At 44.2% G+C, this 18,788-nt stretch overlaps 1 protein-coding gene across 2 annotated transcripts in view; it reads left to right on the forward strand.

The window, feature by feature from the left end:
• The window catches only part of ERBB4 (erb-b2 receptor tyrosine kinase 4), a 1,102,749-nt gene that overhangs the window by 876,295 nt on the left and 207,666 nt on the right, over nt 1-18,788 (forward strand). For both annotated transcript variants that reach the window (XM_044302570.1, XM_044302571.1), the window contains exon 17: nt 13,358-13,490. In XM_044302570.1, coding sequence (XP_044158505.1) covers nt 13,358-13,490 — 133 coding nt within the window. The remainder of the gene's footprint in view (nt 1-13,357; nt 13,491-18,788) is intronic.

Consider the following 18,788-nt stretch of genomic DNA (forward strand, 5'->3'; position numbering starts at 1 on the left):
GTCTGTCCTTTCTCAGGGGACACATCCTTTTTGCTTCAGCTCTTTGTGTAACTTTTACAACTTCTAACAGAAAATAGCACCGATGGCAGTTTAAGGATGGAACTGAGCATGTGTGACCATGCTGGAACATAATTTTTTTTGCATATTTAATTTCAAAACCTGTATCACTTATGGTTTGAATAAAAACATGATTTAATGTTACACTATTAATCAATTTTCATACTAAAATGATGCACTATGTTCTTGTAGTGCATCTTTGCTGTTTGTGCATTTGCATATCATGTGATAATGTGAATGGTTTTTAAAGATTGTTCACACTGTTTTTTCTACAACTAGATATATACTTGTGTTTCATGGTACAGAGCTTAGTCATGTGTAAGGACTAGTGTATATAGATCGAAAACGCGTAGACGCTCTGCTGTCCTGTTTTTACGGTTTTAAGATGCTTTAATAATTATCTCAGTTTTATCGGATGCTAGATTTATCTTTTCTCCCTAAAATTCATAGAACTACCAAAACAAACTATTGCAGGCTCCTGTTATGTGAAGTTAAAGGGCTTCTGTCACCCCCCATTTAGAAATTTTCAGTTTCGGACATTAGCTATTTGCTAATGTCAGTTGAGTCCATATATATCACTCTTACCTCTCTCTGTGCTGTAATTTCTTTAAAAATCGTACTTTTATAATATGCTAATTACTTTACTACCAGCAACTTGGGCAGTTACTTGCTGGTAGCCGCCGCATCCTCGGACTATAAACACGCCCCCTCCTCCACTTGATAGACAGGGCTAGTGAGCGCTCTCCTCCCCCTGCTGGCCCTCTCTGCCCATGAAATCCCGCGCCGGCGCCGTACCAGTCCTCATTCGGCGCAGGCGCTCTGAGAGAAGGACGCTCGCATGCCCGCTCCTTCCTGAGTGCACCTGCGCCGATTACTTCACACTACACCCGGAAGAGAAGACTGCCGGCATCAGTGATAATCGGCAGTCTTCTCTTCCGGACATAGTGTGACGTAATCGGCGCAGGCACACTGAGGAAGGAGTGGGCAAGCGCACGTCCTTCACTCAGTACGCCTGCGCCGATCGAGGAACGTTACGGCGCAGGAATTCAGCAGCAGACGGGGCCAATGGGAGTAGGAGGGCGCTCGCTGGCCCTGTTTATCAAGAGGAGATGGGGCGTGTCTAGATGCGGCAGATGCAGCGGCTACCATCAAGTACAAGCCCAACTTGCTGGTAGTGAGGAAATTTGCATATGATAAAATTATGATTTTTACAAGAAATAAGCCACATACAAAGGTACTGTAGGACATGTATGATTGCACTCAGCTAACATTAGCAAATAGCTAATGTCAGCTAATGAAAATTGCACAATGGGGGTGACAGAAGCCCTTTAAAGGGGGTTTCAGTTGTACATCCCTTTTGTATCATTTCTTTATAAATTGCCAGGTGACTGCTTGCAGAAAATCACCTCCATTTACTTCTGGATGAAAATCTATCTGGGTCATGTGATAATTAGGGATGAGCGAATTTCATATTTTGAAATTCGAGTTCAGGTTGTGGTATAATCTGAATTGCGTTATGGATTCCATTACCACGGACCATAACGCAATTCCATGACGGAATGCATATCGGAATGCCTTCAGAGGCATTCTGTTATTCATTTCGTCATAATAGAAGTCTATGGGCTGCATAATAGATCTGTCCGGTTCCCGTTATGCTGGAGTCCTCTTCTGCATAACCCTCTCCTGCATAACAGAAACAGGACAGATCCGTTTTGCAGACCATAGACTTCTATTATGACGGAATGAATTATGAAATGCCTCTAAAGGCATTCCTTTATGCATTCCGTCATGGAATTGCGTCACGGTTCGTGGTAACGGAATCCATAACGCAATTCAGATTATACCACAGCCCGGACCCGAACTTGAATTTCAAAATATAAAATTTGCTCATCCCTAGTGATAATGACATGGGTGTATGGCTCTGAAGACTGTACTGTAACTGTAACAAACTATGCACCCATGTGAACATCACGTGGCCAGGGCAGAGTTTTATTCTCTGGAAGGTTTCTATTCAATGGCTACAAACATCTTGAAAACTACAAGGAATTGATGCACAAAATATGTTAAAAAATTGCAAAACTTTTCAATCTGACAATATGACTATGAATCCTGGGAAAAGGTAATTTAGCAGGTTTGCTTTGTGGAGATATCACAAAGTATACATGAAATTCCAAATGGCATAATGCTCATTCAAAAATCCATGCAGGCTATTCTTAAAGTGGTTGTCTCACTTCAGTAAATGGCCTTTATCATGTAGAGAAAGTTAGCACAAGTCACTTACTAATGTATTGTGATTATCAAAATTGCTGGCTTTATTAATTTTTCCATCCCATTATACACTGCTCGTATCCAGGGCTTACGACCACCTCTGCAGAGCAGATACGAGGTGGCCGAAATGGGAGCTGCTGTGCATGTATGAATGTGTGCGCTCCCACAGTCCCAGCCACCAGAGTGGCCAGCACTTTTTCCTATAGTGTGCAAGCACCACCACCACTGCTGGATTGCAGGGTGGTCGTAAACCCCTGGATACGAGCAGTGTATAATGGGATGTAAAAATTAATCCAGCCAGCAAAGGAAGCAATATGGACAATCACAATGCATTAGTAAGTCTTGTATTAACTTTCTCTACATGATAACTGCCAAGGTTAAGGTCTTGTTACACTAAAGGCTCTTTCACATGAGCGGATGCCGTGCGGGTAATCTGCTGTGTAAAAGAATGCCAAGCTCGCTCCGGACAGCAGAGACACGGAACATTACCATGATTGATTGATCATGCTCCGTGCCTCTCTGTGACCTTTTTACTACAAAATCATAGTGAAATAAAGTTGTCACAGTGATTTTGTAGTAAAAGGATCACAGAGAGGCGCGGAGCATTACCAATCATGTTATTGCTCTGTGTCTCTGCTGTCCGGAGCGGGGCTTGGCATTCTTTCACGCAGTGGATTACCCGCACGGCATACGCTCGTGTGAAAGAGCCCTAAGAGATTTTAAGTCCAACAAATGGGAAACAAAACAATGAGAAAATGTTCATAGGACCCTCGTTCCTGATAATTGGCCCATATAATTGTACTGCCAATCAGCCAATGAATTACTAAATGCTTGCTTGCCAGTTAATATGCATCTTTCATCAGAATGAAAGATGCTCGATTATCAGCTGGACATCTCCCTTTTAACAAAACTGCATTGGAGAGGAGAGACTTCAGTAGCAATTGTTGCTCTCCCATATATTGTGCATCAGCCTTCGAAGGCCATTGTGAACAAGCACTGATCAGCACATCTATAGTTAATCGGCGCTAAACCTTCCCAAATATAGGCATCTTAGATAGGTAATGATACATGAAAATTGTTAATCGAGCGCCAAAGTGCTTGGGTGCTCTGCTGCTCGAGTAGAACACTTTGGGATGCTTGGATGATCTACAGAGCACCAGAGGACAATGGAAGTGAATGAGAGAACCAGAGCATTATACCAGGCACCCCTTGCTCTGAAGAGGGGAGGGTGTCTGGTTCACAAGAAAAGGTCAGAAATTGATCGAAACACCACTGAAATGGTTCGGAAACAGCATAGCAAGGATGTCTGGATACATCTTGGACTCCCAGGTCGCTGCTTGGAACGATGTTGTCCGAGTAGTACGCCACTTTTATAGACTGACAATAATACGCACAAAACCGAAGATAAAATCGATTTTACAGGAAAAATTGTTAGGAAACATTCTTTCCTGTATATTTACTTGTAAAAAAAATGGAAGTGCTGCCAAAAATTACAAGGAAGAGGCACTCCAACAAACCCTGTAAATCACATAAAGGAGGGCCTCATTCACATTGTGGTACAATTGTTCAGGTAGTGGGACTCCTAAACTCATAAAGTCTATGCACTAAGTGAAAGGGCTGACAAAAATTACAAGGAACCGGCACTCTAATATACCCTTTATTACACATAAAGGAGGGATCATACACACCCATGAAAAATTATGATTTATGGCCTGCTGGTGACCCTCAAACATTAGGAGCGAGGGCCTGCTGCTGATCTGACCATCAAAAACATTAGAGGTGAGGGTCTGCTGCTATGCTGACCATCTAAAACATTAGGGGGGGGAGGGCAGCCTAATAAGCATGTTGATATTATGGAGGAGGAAGCTGACTGGAAAGGCGACGACCATGTTGCAGCTGGTATTCCACTACTGCCGTCTGCTGCTTACAAAGCCTGGCCAACATGTGGAACGTAGAGTTCCAGCTCGTGCTCATGTCTCACAACAGTTGGTGAGCTGACAATTGCAAGCACTGCTGCAGCGTTGCCAGACCGGCGGCAGCTGTAGATGACTTTTGGAAATGGGCACACACGTGGCACACCTACACCAGTAGCTCAGGCAAATTGGGGTAGGCATGGTATATATGTGAGCTTGCCGAGCTCCAAAGCCGCCACCAAGTTACAGCCATTATCAGACACAGCCATGCCTGGTTGTAACTGTAGGTTGAGTGCCGAGAGCCACAGCTCAGTCTGGTCCACACCGGCGGTGTGCTGTTTGTCATGGCCTGTTGCCGCTTCCCCACTGCAGTGCTACACTGCTTCCAGCTACTGACTGATGGCTGACTGGTGCTGCAAGATGAGAATTCAGAGGTGGAAGTGGAGGAGGTGGAGAAGGGGGGTTGGAGCCACAAATGTAGGTGGTGGCGAAAATCCTGATGGAAGTAGGGCCCGCAATCCTTGGTGTCGGTAGCACCTGTGCCATCCCAAGGTACAACTTGCTCCCGGCCTTCACAACGTTCACCCAGTGTGCCATCAGAGAAATGTAGTCCCTGGCCAAAAGCACTTGTCCATGTGTGAGTCGTTAAGTGGACCTTGCCAATAACTGCGTTGGTCAGGGAACGGGTGATGTTACAGGACACATGCTGGTGTAAGGCGGGGATGGCACACCCGGAAAAATTCTGGTGGCTGGGGACTGAGTAATGAGGGTCGGCCACCGACATCAGGCTGCGGAAAGCCTCAGTGTCCACAAGCCTAAATGGAAAGATTTCCAGGGCCAGCAATTTGAAAAGGTGCGCATTTAGTGCTATGGTCTGTGGGTGGGTGGCTGGGTATTTGCACTTTCATTCAAAGGCTTGGGGTATGGACATCTGTACACTGTGCTGGGACACAGAAGTGGATGTGCTAGTTGATGGTGCTTGCGAAGGTCAAGGGTGGGAGGCATATTAGGGTGCTTTGATTCCATGTGGCGGACCATGCTGGTGATGTTGAGGTTGCTAGTGTTAACGCCCCTACTCATTTTTGCACGGCACTGGTTGCGAATGACAATTCTTTTATCGTCCGCACTTTCCTCAAAAAAGTGCCAGTCTGCAGAACACCTACCCCTTGGCAAGGGAGTTTGCCGCAAGGGGGTGCTCCGGGGAACAGTTGCTGGCCTGTTTGGTGTGGCCTGCCTTCTCCCTTTTGCCACCCCAATGCCTCTTCCAGCCTGTTGCGGTGCTGCAGATTCCTACCCCTCTGTACTGCTATCCTCGCTTGGCTTGCCACCTTCCCAGGTTGGGTCAGTGATTTCATCGTCCACCACCTCCCTTTCTACTTCCTCACTCTGGTCATCCTCCTGACTTGTTGACAAAACAAGAACCTAATTTATTGACAACTGTGTCTCATCATCAACCTCTTGAGACACTAATTGTCATTGACTTATTGGAAACTTTGTCTCATCAACATCATCCACCTGGTGAAACACTAATTGCCGTTCCCCACCGTCATCTTCTTCTGACTGTGGAAGCTCAAGAGTTTGGGAATCAGTTCACAAGATCTCCTCATGTCCCTCTTCAAGCAGGGACATGAGGAGATCAAGGAATGGCGATGAAAAGAGCTCCTCAGAATATCCGAGTGTGGTATCACTTGTTTTCCAAGACTCTCCATTGTGGGACGAAGGAGGATCAGGGTGAGTATTCTGTTGACCAGACTCTTGGCTACTGACACTGTACTTTGTGGAAGACAGGGTGGTGCTTAACTGACTGGAAGCATTATCTGCTGCAATCCAACCGACCACCTGGTCGCACAGGTCTGACATCAAGAGTGGTGTCCTATGCCGCCCTACAAACTGGGACATAAAGCTAGGTATCGTGGATGAGTGTGTTTCTTGTGCTCTGGCAGCAGGCACAGTTTCACCCTGCCCAGGGCCACAGGCCTCTGCGTGCATCCTCAGCAGCACGGCCACTTCCCTTTCTCTTACTGCTCGCCTTGAGCATATTAAATGGTATATATGCTTGCAAGTATGTCACACGTACAGTAGAACAGATTTTTCAAGTGTATGTGCAAATAAATGAGACTGAATGTGACAGATATTTAGGATGCACAAACGTTATACAGGAGATGTAGCGCAGGTAATGTCGCTGTCACCAGTGGCCAAACAATTGCACTGAATGTCACAGATGTTTAGGATGCGCTAATGTAACACAACAGATGTAGCATGTCCCTGTCAGCAGCAGCCAAACAATTGCCTGCAATTTAGCGCAGGTTGTCCTAATAATATAGATAGCAGCCAGATAAAACAATAGTCCTTAAAAGGAATTTTGGGTCTCTAACACCTTGAAACACTAAACAATTCCTGTCCCTACACTATCTGTCTCTTGTGCTGCAGCTCTCCCTGACTAAGAGTGAGCCGAACCACATGTCATCGGGTGCTACAGACGTGGACAAAATTGTTGGTACCCTTTGGTCAATGAAAGAAAAAGTCACAATGGTCACAGAAATAACTTTAATCTGACAAAAGTAATAATAAATTAAAATTCTATAAATGTTAACCAATGAAAGTCAGACATTGTTTTTCAACCATGCTTCAACAGAATTATGTAAAAAAATAAACTCATGAAACAGGCATGGACAAAAATGATGGTACCCCTAGAAAACACAGAACATAATGTGACCAAAGGGACATGTTAATTCAAGGTGTGTCCACTAATTAGCATCACAGGTGTCTACAACCTTGTAATCAGCCATTGGGCCTATATATATGGCTCCAGGTAATCACTGTGTTGTTTGGTGATATGGTGTGTACCACACTCGACATGGACCAGAGGAAGCAAAGGAAAGAGCTGTCTCAAGAGATCAGAAAGAAAATTATAGACAAGCATGTTAAAGGTAAAGGCTATAAGACCATCTCCAAGCAACTAGATGTTCCTGTGAGTACAGTTGCACATATTATTCATAAGTTTAAGATCCATGGGACTGTAGCCAACCTCCCTGGACGTGGCCGCAGGAGGAAAATTGATGACAAATCTAAGAGACGGATAATCCGAATGGTAACAAAAGAGCCTAGAAAGACTTCTAAAGAGATTCAAGGTGAACTTCATGCTCAAGGAACATCAGTGTCAGATCGCACCATCCGTCGTTGTTTGAGCCAAAGTGGACTACATGGGAGACGACCAAGGAGGACACCATTGTTGAAAACGAATCATAAAAAAGCAAGACTGGAATATGCCAAACTACATGTTGACAAGCCACAAAGCTTCTGGGAGAATGTCCTGTGGACAGATGAGACAAAAATCGAAGTTTTTGCCAAGGCACATCAGCTGTATGTTCACAGACGAAAAAATGAAGCATATCAAGAAAAGAACACTGTCCCTACTGTGAAACATGGAGGAGGCTCTGTTATGTTCTGGGGCTGCTTTGCTGCGTCTGGCACAGGGTGTCTTGAATCTGTGCAGGGTACAATGAAATCTCAAGACTATCAAGGAATTCTAGAGAGAAATGTACTAGCCAGTGTCAGAAAGCTTGGTCTCAGTCGCAGGTCATGGGTCTTGCAACAGGACAATGACCCAAAACACACCGCTAAAAACACCCAAGAATGGCTAAGAGGAAAAAATTGGACTATTCTAAAGTGGCCTTCTATGAGCCCTGACCTCAATCCTATTGAGCATCTTTGGAAGGAGCTGAAACATGCAGTCTGGAAAAGGCACCCTTCAAACCGGACACAACTGGAGCAGTTTGCTCATGAGGAGTGGGCCAAAATACCTGCTGAGAGGTGCAGATGTCTCATTGACAGTTACAGGAAGCGTTTGATTGCAGTGATTGCCTCAAAAGGTTGCGCAACAAAATATTAAGTTAGGGGTACCATCATTTTTGTCCATGCCTGTTTCATGAGTTTATTTTTTTACATAATTCTGTTGAAGCATGGTTGAAAAACAATGTCTGACTTTCATTGGTTAACATTTATAGAATTTTAATTTATTATTACTTTTGTCAGATTAAAGTTATTTCTGTGACCATTGTGACTTTTTCTTTCATTGACCAAAGGGTACCAACAATTTTGTCCACGTCTGTATATAGCACCCGATGACGCGTTCCGGCCAGCCAATCGCTGTAATGCCAGTATCCAACATGGCTACGGCATTACAGTAGGTGCCAGTACTTCCCCACACGTTTATTGGCTGCATAGCAGCCAACAAACGTGCGGGGGGGAGACTTGAGCATCGCGCTCGAGCACACGCGGTGTTTGGCCGAACACCGTGATGCTCGAGTGAAAATGGTGTTCAGCCGAGCATGCTCGCCCAACAGTCAACATGAACTGAGTAGGAATGGTCCACCAACGAATCCCAGAACATTTTGGCTGAATAGGTTGGGGAGGAGGTTTTGTAAGGATCTCCTCTCTACAGATCCAATGATATTTATGAACAAGGATGTGAGAAATAATACCAAGGATCATCTCATATGAGATGATGGCAAACAAGCACCATGTTCTCCAGGTGGTGTTTATGGAGCTTGATTTTGTAGGGGTTGTCCAGGCATGATCCGGTGCCTGTCATTGGGCGTGGAGAGACTCAACCAGGACTTTAAGTTTCTGAGGTAACTGTCTGATAAGGTCCTTTTCTAATTATTGGGACCTCTGCAAAATACTTACTGCACGTTGGCCAGTTTTTTTTTTTGACAGGCTGACTGCCCAAAGTGTAGTTGTGTCTGTCTACGCCTGAAAATCTAGCAGGAGTTTATGTCTGTACAACCCCTTTAATCTTTGCTTGAGGCACCCATGCTGGGAGAGCATTAGAGCATTTTTTGTGTAATTCTTCACCTTCTTGTATTGTATCCTGGCTGAATTGGCATGCAATTCATACTAAATTAAAGGAGTTGTGCCACCATTAACTGTTATTGTCATGCAATTCAGAACGAAAAACTAATTAATTTTGTTATTTACTTTCCATTACAAAAATGCTCCAATTGTGAGATATTCTCTTTATGTCATTACAATGGTGCCCTCTAGTGTTTAATCTGTATGGCAATGTGCACGATGGCCGCACAGGCTCAGTTTCATGCTTTAACTGCCAACAGCCAGGTCTACTATTAGAAAGCTACGGAGGGAAAGCTGCAGAAGAAAGGACATGACCCCTGCGCTGTGACAGGGAGAAAGCTGTACAGACAGGACATCCTCTCTCAGCTGTAACAGGGAGAGAGCAGCAGCAGAAAGGTCACACCTCCTGAGCTGACAGACTGATCAGAATCTAGTAGAACAATTTGAGTAATAAATGGGGAGATCTTTGGATCCATGTGAGGTACAGGGCTGGTTCCAGATTTGTCATGTATTATATGATTTGGGATTAATTTTTTTTACATCAATCATAAGATGAAAACACTGAGGTTCCTAAGTATTTTAAATAATATGAAACCTTGGACTCCTTGTGTAGTACAACTAATGCACAAAGAGGAATCAAACTGCAGCGTCTTTGTAATTAGCGTATTGTTCCAGATAACTGCCCCTCTCTATGCATACAGCGTCAGACTGAAGTCATTTGGGCCTACCCTATGTGTATATAGGACCTTAAAGACCCTGTTTTAATAGGGGTCCATTATTGTCTGATCCTCTGGTACTCTGGTGTCCCAGTCCGACCCTGCGTGCATAGAAAGCCCCCTCTCTATTAGCTGTGTAGTAGCACAGACTTTTCATAGGTTGCTTTATCAGGGATAAACCTGATGATTGCTGAGACGAGACATAGGTGTATTTAAAACCCTAAGGGCCGCTTCACACGAGCGGATGCCGTGCGTGGCATCCGCTCCGTGAAAGAGTGCCAAGACCCGCTGCAGACTGCAGAGGCACGGAGCGGTAACATGACTGTTAATGCTCCGTGCCTCTCTGTGATCTCTTTACTACGAAATCACAGTTGTCACTGTGATTTCGTAGTAAAGAGATCACAGAGAGGCACGGAGCATTAACAGTCATGTTACCGCTCCGTGCCTCTGCAGTCTGCAGCGGGTCTTGGCACTCTTTCACGGAGCGGATGCCACGCACGGCATCCGCTCGTGTGAAGCGGCCCTAAGGCTAGGTCTACACGACGACATTTGTCGCGCGACAAAAAGTCGCGCGACAGATAGGGCGCAACAGTTGTCGCGCGACATTTTGTTGCACTAATGTCGCGCGACAATTTTTATAATGGCAGTCTATGGTGTCGCACTGCAACATGCGACATGTTGCGACTGCGATGCGACAGTCGCAGAAAAATCCATCTTGAATGGATTTTCTGCGACTGTCGCGTCGCAGTCGCAGCATGTCGCATGTTGCAGTGCGACACCATAGACTGCCATTATAAAAATTGTCGCGCGACATTAGTGCAACAAAATGTCGCGCGACAAATGTCGTCGTGTAGACCTAGCCTAATTCTCTGTTAGACACACATTGGCAGAGCAATAAAGTGTTACTGCTTTACCACTTAACATCACCGGTGACCTCTAATTAAAATCGTAAGGATAATAAGTTCATTAAAAACCTTGTAAATAGCAAACACTAATGTGGCAATTCATTTCTATTGATCATCAATTGGTAGAATTAATTAAGGATAAGAAAACTGATCACTTCTGGTTATGGTAAGGTGCGGAAGAACTGTGTCAGATATAGCAAAGGTCTTCCAATGATCCAGGGCCGATGCGTCAATTTAAGTCTGTTTATTTCAAATAAACGTTAAACGTTCACTTGCAAGTACAAGGAAGTTTGCTAAAACAATTTTTTTTTAAAGTGTTCATGCTAAATAAAATTGACAAAAAGTATTTTAATTTTGCAATTGTTACAACCCCTTCAAATAAAATGAACATGACATGGTAATAAAAAAAAAAAACACAATTACTTTTTAATCACCGTCAAGAAAATATTAAAAGTTAATCAGTATTTTATATGTACCAAAAAATGGATCTTTTAAAAAAACAAGACTTGTCCAGCAAAAAAAACAAGCCTACATACAGCTACCGTACCTTGACTGGAAGATAAAAAAAAAGTTATGGCTCTTGGAATATGGATTTTTTTTTTTCACTTAAAATGTGCTATTATTGCCGCATTTATGCTGCATGGTAAAATACATGTAAGACTACTTTCACACCTGCATTAGGTGCGGATCCGTCTGGTATCTGCACAGACGGATCCGCACCTATAATGCAAACAATTGTATCCATTCAGAACAGATCCGTTTGCATTATGAAGAACAAAGTCAAAACGGACCCGTCCTGACTTACATTGAAAGTCAATGGGGGACAGATCCGTTTTCAATTGCACCATATTGTGTCAGAAAATATTGTGTCAGAAAACGGATCCGCTCCCATTGACTTACATTGTAAGTCAGGACAGATCAGTTTGGCTTTGCATCGCCAGGCGGACACCAAAACGCTGCAAGCAGCATTCTGGTGTCCGCATCCAGAGCGGAATTGAGGCTGAATGGAGACAAACTGATGCATTCTGAACTGATCCTTATCCATTCAGAATGCATTGGGGCTTAACTGATCCGTTTTGAACCGTTTGTGAGATCCCTGAAACAGATCTCACAAACAGAATTCAAAATGCCAGTCTGAAAGTAGCCTGAAAAAATTAAAAAAGCTGTGAAATTTCAGATTTTTTTCCCAATTCCATCGCACTCAATAAAGGTAATAATCAATAAATGATATGTACCTTAAAATCTCATAGAGCTATGTCAATGGGTATATAAGAAAGTTATGATTCTAAATGCAGAAATAAAAAATAAAAAATCTGCCAAAATTGACTGGATGCTGAAGGGTGGTAAGCCCTCTGATAATGAAGTGGTCAAACAAATAAAAAATGTAGCTACAACTTTAAGGCTACAACGGGCGTTGCGGGAAAAGGTGCGGGTGCGTTGCGGGAACATGCACGATTTTTCCACGTGAGTGCAAAACATTGTAATGCATTTTGCATGCGTGTGAGAAAAAATGGGCATGTTTGGTACCCAAAACCGAACTTGTTCACAGAAGTTCGGGTTTGGGGTCGGGGTTGTGTAGATTTTATTATTTTCTTTATAACATGGTTATAATGGAAAATAATAGCATTCTTAATACAGAATGCATAGTAAAATAGTGCTGAAGGGGTTAAAAAATGTAAAAATTATAAAAAATTATTTAACTCACCTTAATCCACTTGCTCGCACAGCCGGCCTCTCTTCTGTCTTCTTCTTTGCTGTATATAGGAAAAGGACCTGTGGTGACGTCACTACGGTCGTCACATGGTCCATCACATGATCTTTACCATAGTGATGGATTATGTGATGGACCATGTGATAACCAGAGTGATAATAATGATCGGGTCTCCATCCCGATCGTCTCTAAGCAACCGTGCGTGAAAATTGTACCGCATCCGCACTTGCTTGCGGATGCTTGCGATTTTCATGCAACCCCATTCACTTCTATGGGGCCTGCGTTGCGTGGAAAACGCACAATATAGCGCATGCTGCAATTTTCATGCAACGCACAAGTGATGCGTGAAAATCACAGCTCATGTGCACAGCCCCATAGAAATGAATGGGTCCGGATTCAGTGCGGGTGCAATGCGTTCACCTCACGCATTGTACCCACGCGGAAAACTCGCCTGTGTGAAAGGGGCCTTCTATGGGGCCTGCTTTGTGTGGAAAACGCACAATATAGAGCATGCTGCGATTTTCATGCAACGCACAAGTGATGCGTGAAAATTACCACTCATGTACACAGCCCCTTAGAAATTAATGGGTCCGGATTCAGTGCGGGTGCAATGCGTTCACCTCAAGCATTGCACCCGTGCGGAAAGCTCGCCCATGTGAAAGTCTTGCAGAATATGCTGAAGATAAAAGAAACACAAATGATGGAAAGTATTAAGATGTTCAATGACATAAGCAAAAGATGGTGGTCAATATCAGATAATCAATAACAGTATCAATATTGGGAAGAAAACGACTGTAATACTCTGTTGTATTATTTCTCTGATACATTGTTATTGCTAGTATTCCTGTCAATATGCGGTTCCAATTTTTGTCTGTGTCGTCACTGCTTTGGCAGCTATATACCATATCCTATGTTTTCTGTTTTTAATTGTAGGACTCCCCTGATCGCAGCAAGTGTTATCGGAGGGTTATTTATTATAGTCATCATGGGACTAACCTTCGCAGTCTACATTCGCAGAAAGAGCATTAAAAAGAAGAGAGCCTTGCGCAGGTTCCTGGAGACAGAGGTAAGCTCCTGCCACCAAGCACCAAGGAAGATTCAAAAATTGCTGGTTTGATTCACCCTAAAATTTTATGGCCCATTGTCATTTCGTCTAGTTTTGAGCGAAGTGGAAAAAAAATTTGAGTTTGATCCAAATTTCAGGAAAAATTTGATTCGCCACAAAGCCGAATTTCCTGGTGCTTTGTGCTAATGAATACATTTTTTCCTGAAATGGTGTTTAAAAAAAAAAATACTCACCTCGTCCATTTTCTCACGGCCATCTTGATTGAAGAAAACACACCCAATCTCGCTCGTGCTGTTGTGTGTTGTCACCGCATCATCACGCTGGCCCGCGCATGGTGAGGTCATCAGTGATGACATCACCACATCCCACCAGCGTGATGACATCATTAAGTCAGCTCACACAAGATTTTTCACTTTTTCTTCAATCAAGATGGTTGTGATGGCCTCTCCGCAAGCAAATGGTGAGCACTGTATGTTAACCCCTGATTAACCCCTGAAAGGCCTCAATGTGACGGTCAGATGCCGCGATCATTGTTGAACACGAGATCCTCAATCAAGGTGGCGGCAGCTGGCCTGTCTTTAGTTAAGTATGATTTTTTTGTTTTTGTTTTTTCCTGCCATTCATGGAAAATCAATTTGCTACCACAAAGCACTTCGGAAATTCAGTTTCGCACCGAAACAAATTTTCACAGAAATTGCTCAACACTTCCAACCGGCTTACAGGGGAAGCCCCTTTCCCCAGTATTACCACGGTCAGCATGGATCACAACATTTGAGGTGATCTATTGTAGCATGGCGTCAGCTGTATGATGCACCTTACACCCACTGAGGCGGGAACTACCCACTCCACACATCATGCTATTACAATACAATTGAGGCAACAGTATATTGAATAATATATACCAGCCAAATATACAGTATACGCCCAAAGGACTTCCATTAAAATATAATTTATGGCAACAAATGTGGTCAATGAAGGGAAGTCCACTTCCAGGCAGCAATTTGGAAAAGATTCAAGGAAGATAGCAGCATCTATTGCAGTATTCGAAAGTAAGCTACTGTATAAGCTTATCTATTTGAAAATGGCATCCAGAGCTATACATAATTTAGCAATGGATGTTGTATAATTGATCTGAAAAAGGTTAAACTTGATGGACCTGTGTCTTTTTCTATAACCTAAGCAACTACAAGTATTTAACTATGCAAAAGTTCACCTTTTATTGCGCTGTTGCATTGTGCATACAAAAATAGTGACATTTCAACTCAAAAGTTGAGCTTTATCCAGTTCTTTTTGACCTACTGTATGTCTGAATAATGGAAATCACTGGGCAGTAATAATATGAATAGTTAACAAATTACATTTTAGTCACATATTACCCTTAAAGGGGTTTTCCAAAATCCACTGGATAGGTCATCAGTATCTGATTGGTCAGAGTCTGACACCGATCAGCTGTTTGAGAAGACATTGATACTAGAGCTGCCATGTGATGTCACATTCATCGGTCACATGGCCTAGGCGAAACTCAGCCCCACTGAAGATGGATAGAGCTGACCTTGTTACTCTACTTCAAGCGCGGGTGCCTTCTGAAACAGCTGATCAGTGGGGATTCCTGGTGTTGGACCCCCACCGATCAGATACTGAGGACCTATCCAGAGGAAAAGTCATCGGTTAAAATATCTCGGAAAACCCCTTTAAAAAGGACCATACAAATGGAACATAGGGGGGCTCACTGGGTGTCTACTGCCGAGATGTTATCTACCAGCTAAAAGAGCACATATGTTTTAAGCATTATTAGGCCTCATGCACACAACAGTATTTTTTCACGGTCCTCAAAAACGGGGTCCGTAGGTCCGTGATCCGTGACCGTTTTTTCGTCCGTGGGTCTTCCTTGATTTCTGGAGTATCCACGGACATGAAAAAAAAGTCGTTTTGGTGTCCGCCTGGCCGTGCGGAGCCAAACGGATCCGTCCTGAATTACAATGCAAGTCAATGGGGACGGATCCGTTTGACATTGACACAATATGGTGCCATTTCAAACGGATCCGTCCCTATTGACTTTCAATGTAAAGTCTGGAGTCCCTTTTATACAATCGGATCAGAGTTTTCTCCAATCCGATGGTATATTTTAACTTGAAGCGTCCCCATCACCATGGGAACGCCTCTATGTTAGAATATACTGTCGGATATGAGTTAGATCGTGAAAACTCATTTCCGACAGTATATTCTAACACAGAGGCGTTCCCATGGTGATGGGGACGCTTCTAGTTAGAATATACTACAAACTGTGTACATGACTGCCCCCTGCTGCCTGGCAGCACCCGATCTCTTACAGGGGGCCGTGATCAGCACAATTAACCCCTCAGGTGCCGCACCTGAAGGGGTTAATTGTACTATCATATCCCCCTGTAAGAGATCAGGGCTGCCAGGCAGCAGGGGGCAGACCCCCCCTCCCCAGTTTGAATATCATTGGTGGCCAGTGCGGCCCCCCTCTTCCCTCCCTCTAGTGTAATAATAGGTTGGTGGCACAGTGTGCGGCCCCCCGCCCCCCCCTCCCTCTATTGTAATAATTAGTTGGTGGCACAGTGTGCGCCCCCCATCGCCCCCCCTTCCTCCCTCCATTGTAATAATTCGTTGGTGGCACAGTATGCGCCCCCCCCGCCCCCCCTTCCTCCCTCTATTGTAATAATTTGTTGGTGGCCAGTGTGCGCCACCAACGAATTATTACAATAGAGGGAGGAAGGGGGGGCGGGGGGGGGGGGGCGCATACTGTGCCACCAACGAATTATTACAATGGAGGGAGGAAGGGGGGGCGATGGGGGGCGCACACTGTGCCACCAACGAATTATTACAATAGAGGGAGGAAGGGGGGCGCACACTGTGCCACCAATGAATTATTCCAATAGAGGGAGGAAGGGGGGGCGGGGGGGGCGCACACTGTGCCACCAACAAATTATTACAATAGAGGGAGGAAGGGGGGGCCACACACTGTGCCACCAACAAATTATTTCAATAGAGGGAGGGAGGGGGGGGCCGCACTGGCCACCAATGATATTCAAATGGGGAGGGGGGGTCTGCCCCCTGCTGCCTGGCAGCCCTGATCTCTTACAGGGGGATATGATAATACAATTAACCCCTTCAGGTGCCACACCTGAAGGGGTTAATTGTGCTGATCACGGCCCCCTGTAAGAGTTAGGTCGCTGCCAGGCAGCAGGGGGCAGTCATATACACAGTTTGTAGTGTATTCTAACTAGAAGCGTCCCCATCACCATGTTAGAATATACTGTCGGATATGAGTTTTCACGAAGTGAAAACTTAGATCTGAAAAAGCTTTTATGCAGACGGATCTTTGGATCCGTCTGTATGAAAGTAACCTACGGCCACGGATCACGGACACGGATGCCAATCTTGTGTGCATCCGTGTTCTTTCACGGACCCATTGACTTGAATGGGTCCGTGAACCGTTGTCCGTCAAAAAAATAGGACAGGTCATATTTTTTTGACGGACAGAATATACGGATCACAGTCTCGGCTGCAAAACGGTGCATTTTCAGATTTTTCCACGGACCCATTGAAAGTCAATGGGTCCGCGAAAAAAAAACGGGAAACGGCACAACGGCCATGGATGCACACAACGGTCGTGTGCATGAGGCCTTATGAAAATGTATAACATATATCCAAAAAAAGCCAAAAAACAGTATTATAAAAAGCAGGCAGCTGTACCCTAGAGGTGAATAATTGCCATAAATATAAAATATTACAACTTCAAATGCACCAAAAATGTCACCTACCAGTTAAAAGGGCATTCTGATGCCATGTGCTCTCCACACAAATGCATTACAAAATTAATCCATAAAATAAATATGTAATAAATAAAAGATGGATAAATACAGGAATCAATAATGAAATAAATTAGATACAACAGTTGTAGGGCTGCAGTAAAATCCGAGCTCAGCTCAGCCTATAGTATATGGTGTTTTATGTAGGACATGGATACATTTCTGACATTCAAAAACAAAACAAAAACAAATCAGTGACCAATATAGCCACCTTTCTTTGCAAGGACACTCAAAAGCCTGCCATCCATGGATTCTGTCAGTGTTTTGATCTGTTCACCATCAACATTGCGTGCAGCAGCAACCACAGCCTCCCAGACACTGTTCAGAGAGGTGTACTGTTCTCACATTTGATGATGGACCACAGGTTCTCAATGGGGTTCAGATCAGGTGAACAAGGAGGCCATGTCATTAGATTTTCTTCTTTTATACCCTTTCTTGCCAGCCACGCTGTGGAGTACTTGGACGCGTGTGATGGAGCATTGTCCTGCATGAAAATCATGTTTTTCTTGAAGGATGCAGACTTCTTCCTGTACCACTGCTTGAAGAAGGTGTCTTCCAGAAACTGGCAGTAGGACTGGGAGTTGAGCTTGACTCCATCCTCAACCCGAAAAGGCCCCACAAGCTCATCTTTGATGATACCAGCCCAAACCAGTACTCCACCTCCACCTTGCTGGCGTCTGAGTCGGACTGGAGCTCTCTGCCCTTTACCAATCCAGCCACGGGCCCATCCATCTGGCCCATCAAGACTCACTTTCATTTCATCAGTCCATAAAACCTTAGAAAAATCAGTCTTGAGATATTTCTTGGCCCAGTCTTGACATTTCAGCTTGTGTGTCTTGTTCAGTGGTGGTCGTCTTTCAGCCTTTCTTACCTTGGCCATGTCTCTGAGTATTGCACACCTTGTGCTTTTGGGCACTCCAGTGATGTTGCAGCTCTGAAATATGGCCAAACTGGTGGCAAGTGGCATCTTGGCAGCTGCACGCTTGACTTTTCTCAGTTCATGGGCAGTTATTTTGCGCCTTGGTTTATCCACACGCTTCTTGCGACCCTGTTGACTATTTTGAATGAAACGCTTGATTGTTCGATGATCACACTTCAGAAGCTTTGCAATTTTAAGAGTGCTGCATTCCTCTGCAAGATATCTCACTATTTTTGACTTTTCTGAGCCTGTCAAGTCCTTCTTTTGACCCATTTTGCCAAAGGAAAGGAAGTTGCCTAATAATTATGCACACCTGATATAGGGTGTTGATGTCATTAGACCACACCCTTCTCATTACAGAGATGCACATCACCTAATATGCTTAATTGGTAGTAGGCTTTCGAGCCTATACAGCTTGGAGTAAGACAACATGCATAAAGAGGATGATGTGGTCAAAATACTCATTTGCCTAATAATTCTGCACTCCCTGTAGAAGAGAGTGGTGTTCCGTAGAGTTCAATAGAAAAAAGGATCTCGTCCATT

The sequence above is a fragment of the Bufo gargarizans genome, chromosome 8 (assembly GCF_014858855.1).
Source record: "Bufo gargarizans isolate SCDJY-AF-19 chromosome 8, ASM1485885v1, whole genome shotgun sequence".
NCBI classification, from domain to species: domain Eukaryota; kingdom Metazoa; phylum Chordata; class Amphibia; order Anura; family Bufonidae; genus Bufo; species Bufo gargarizans.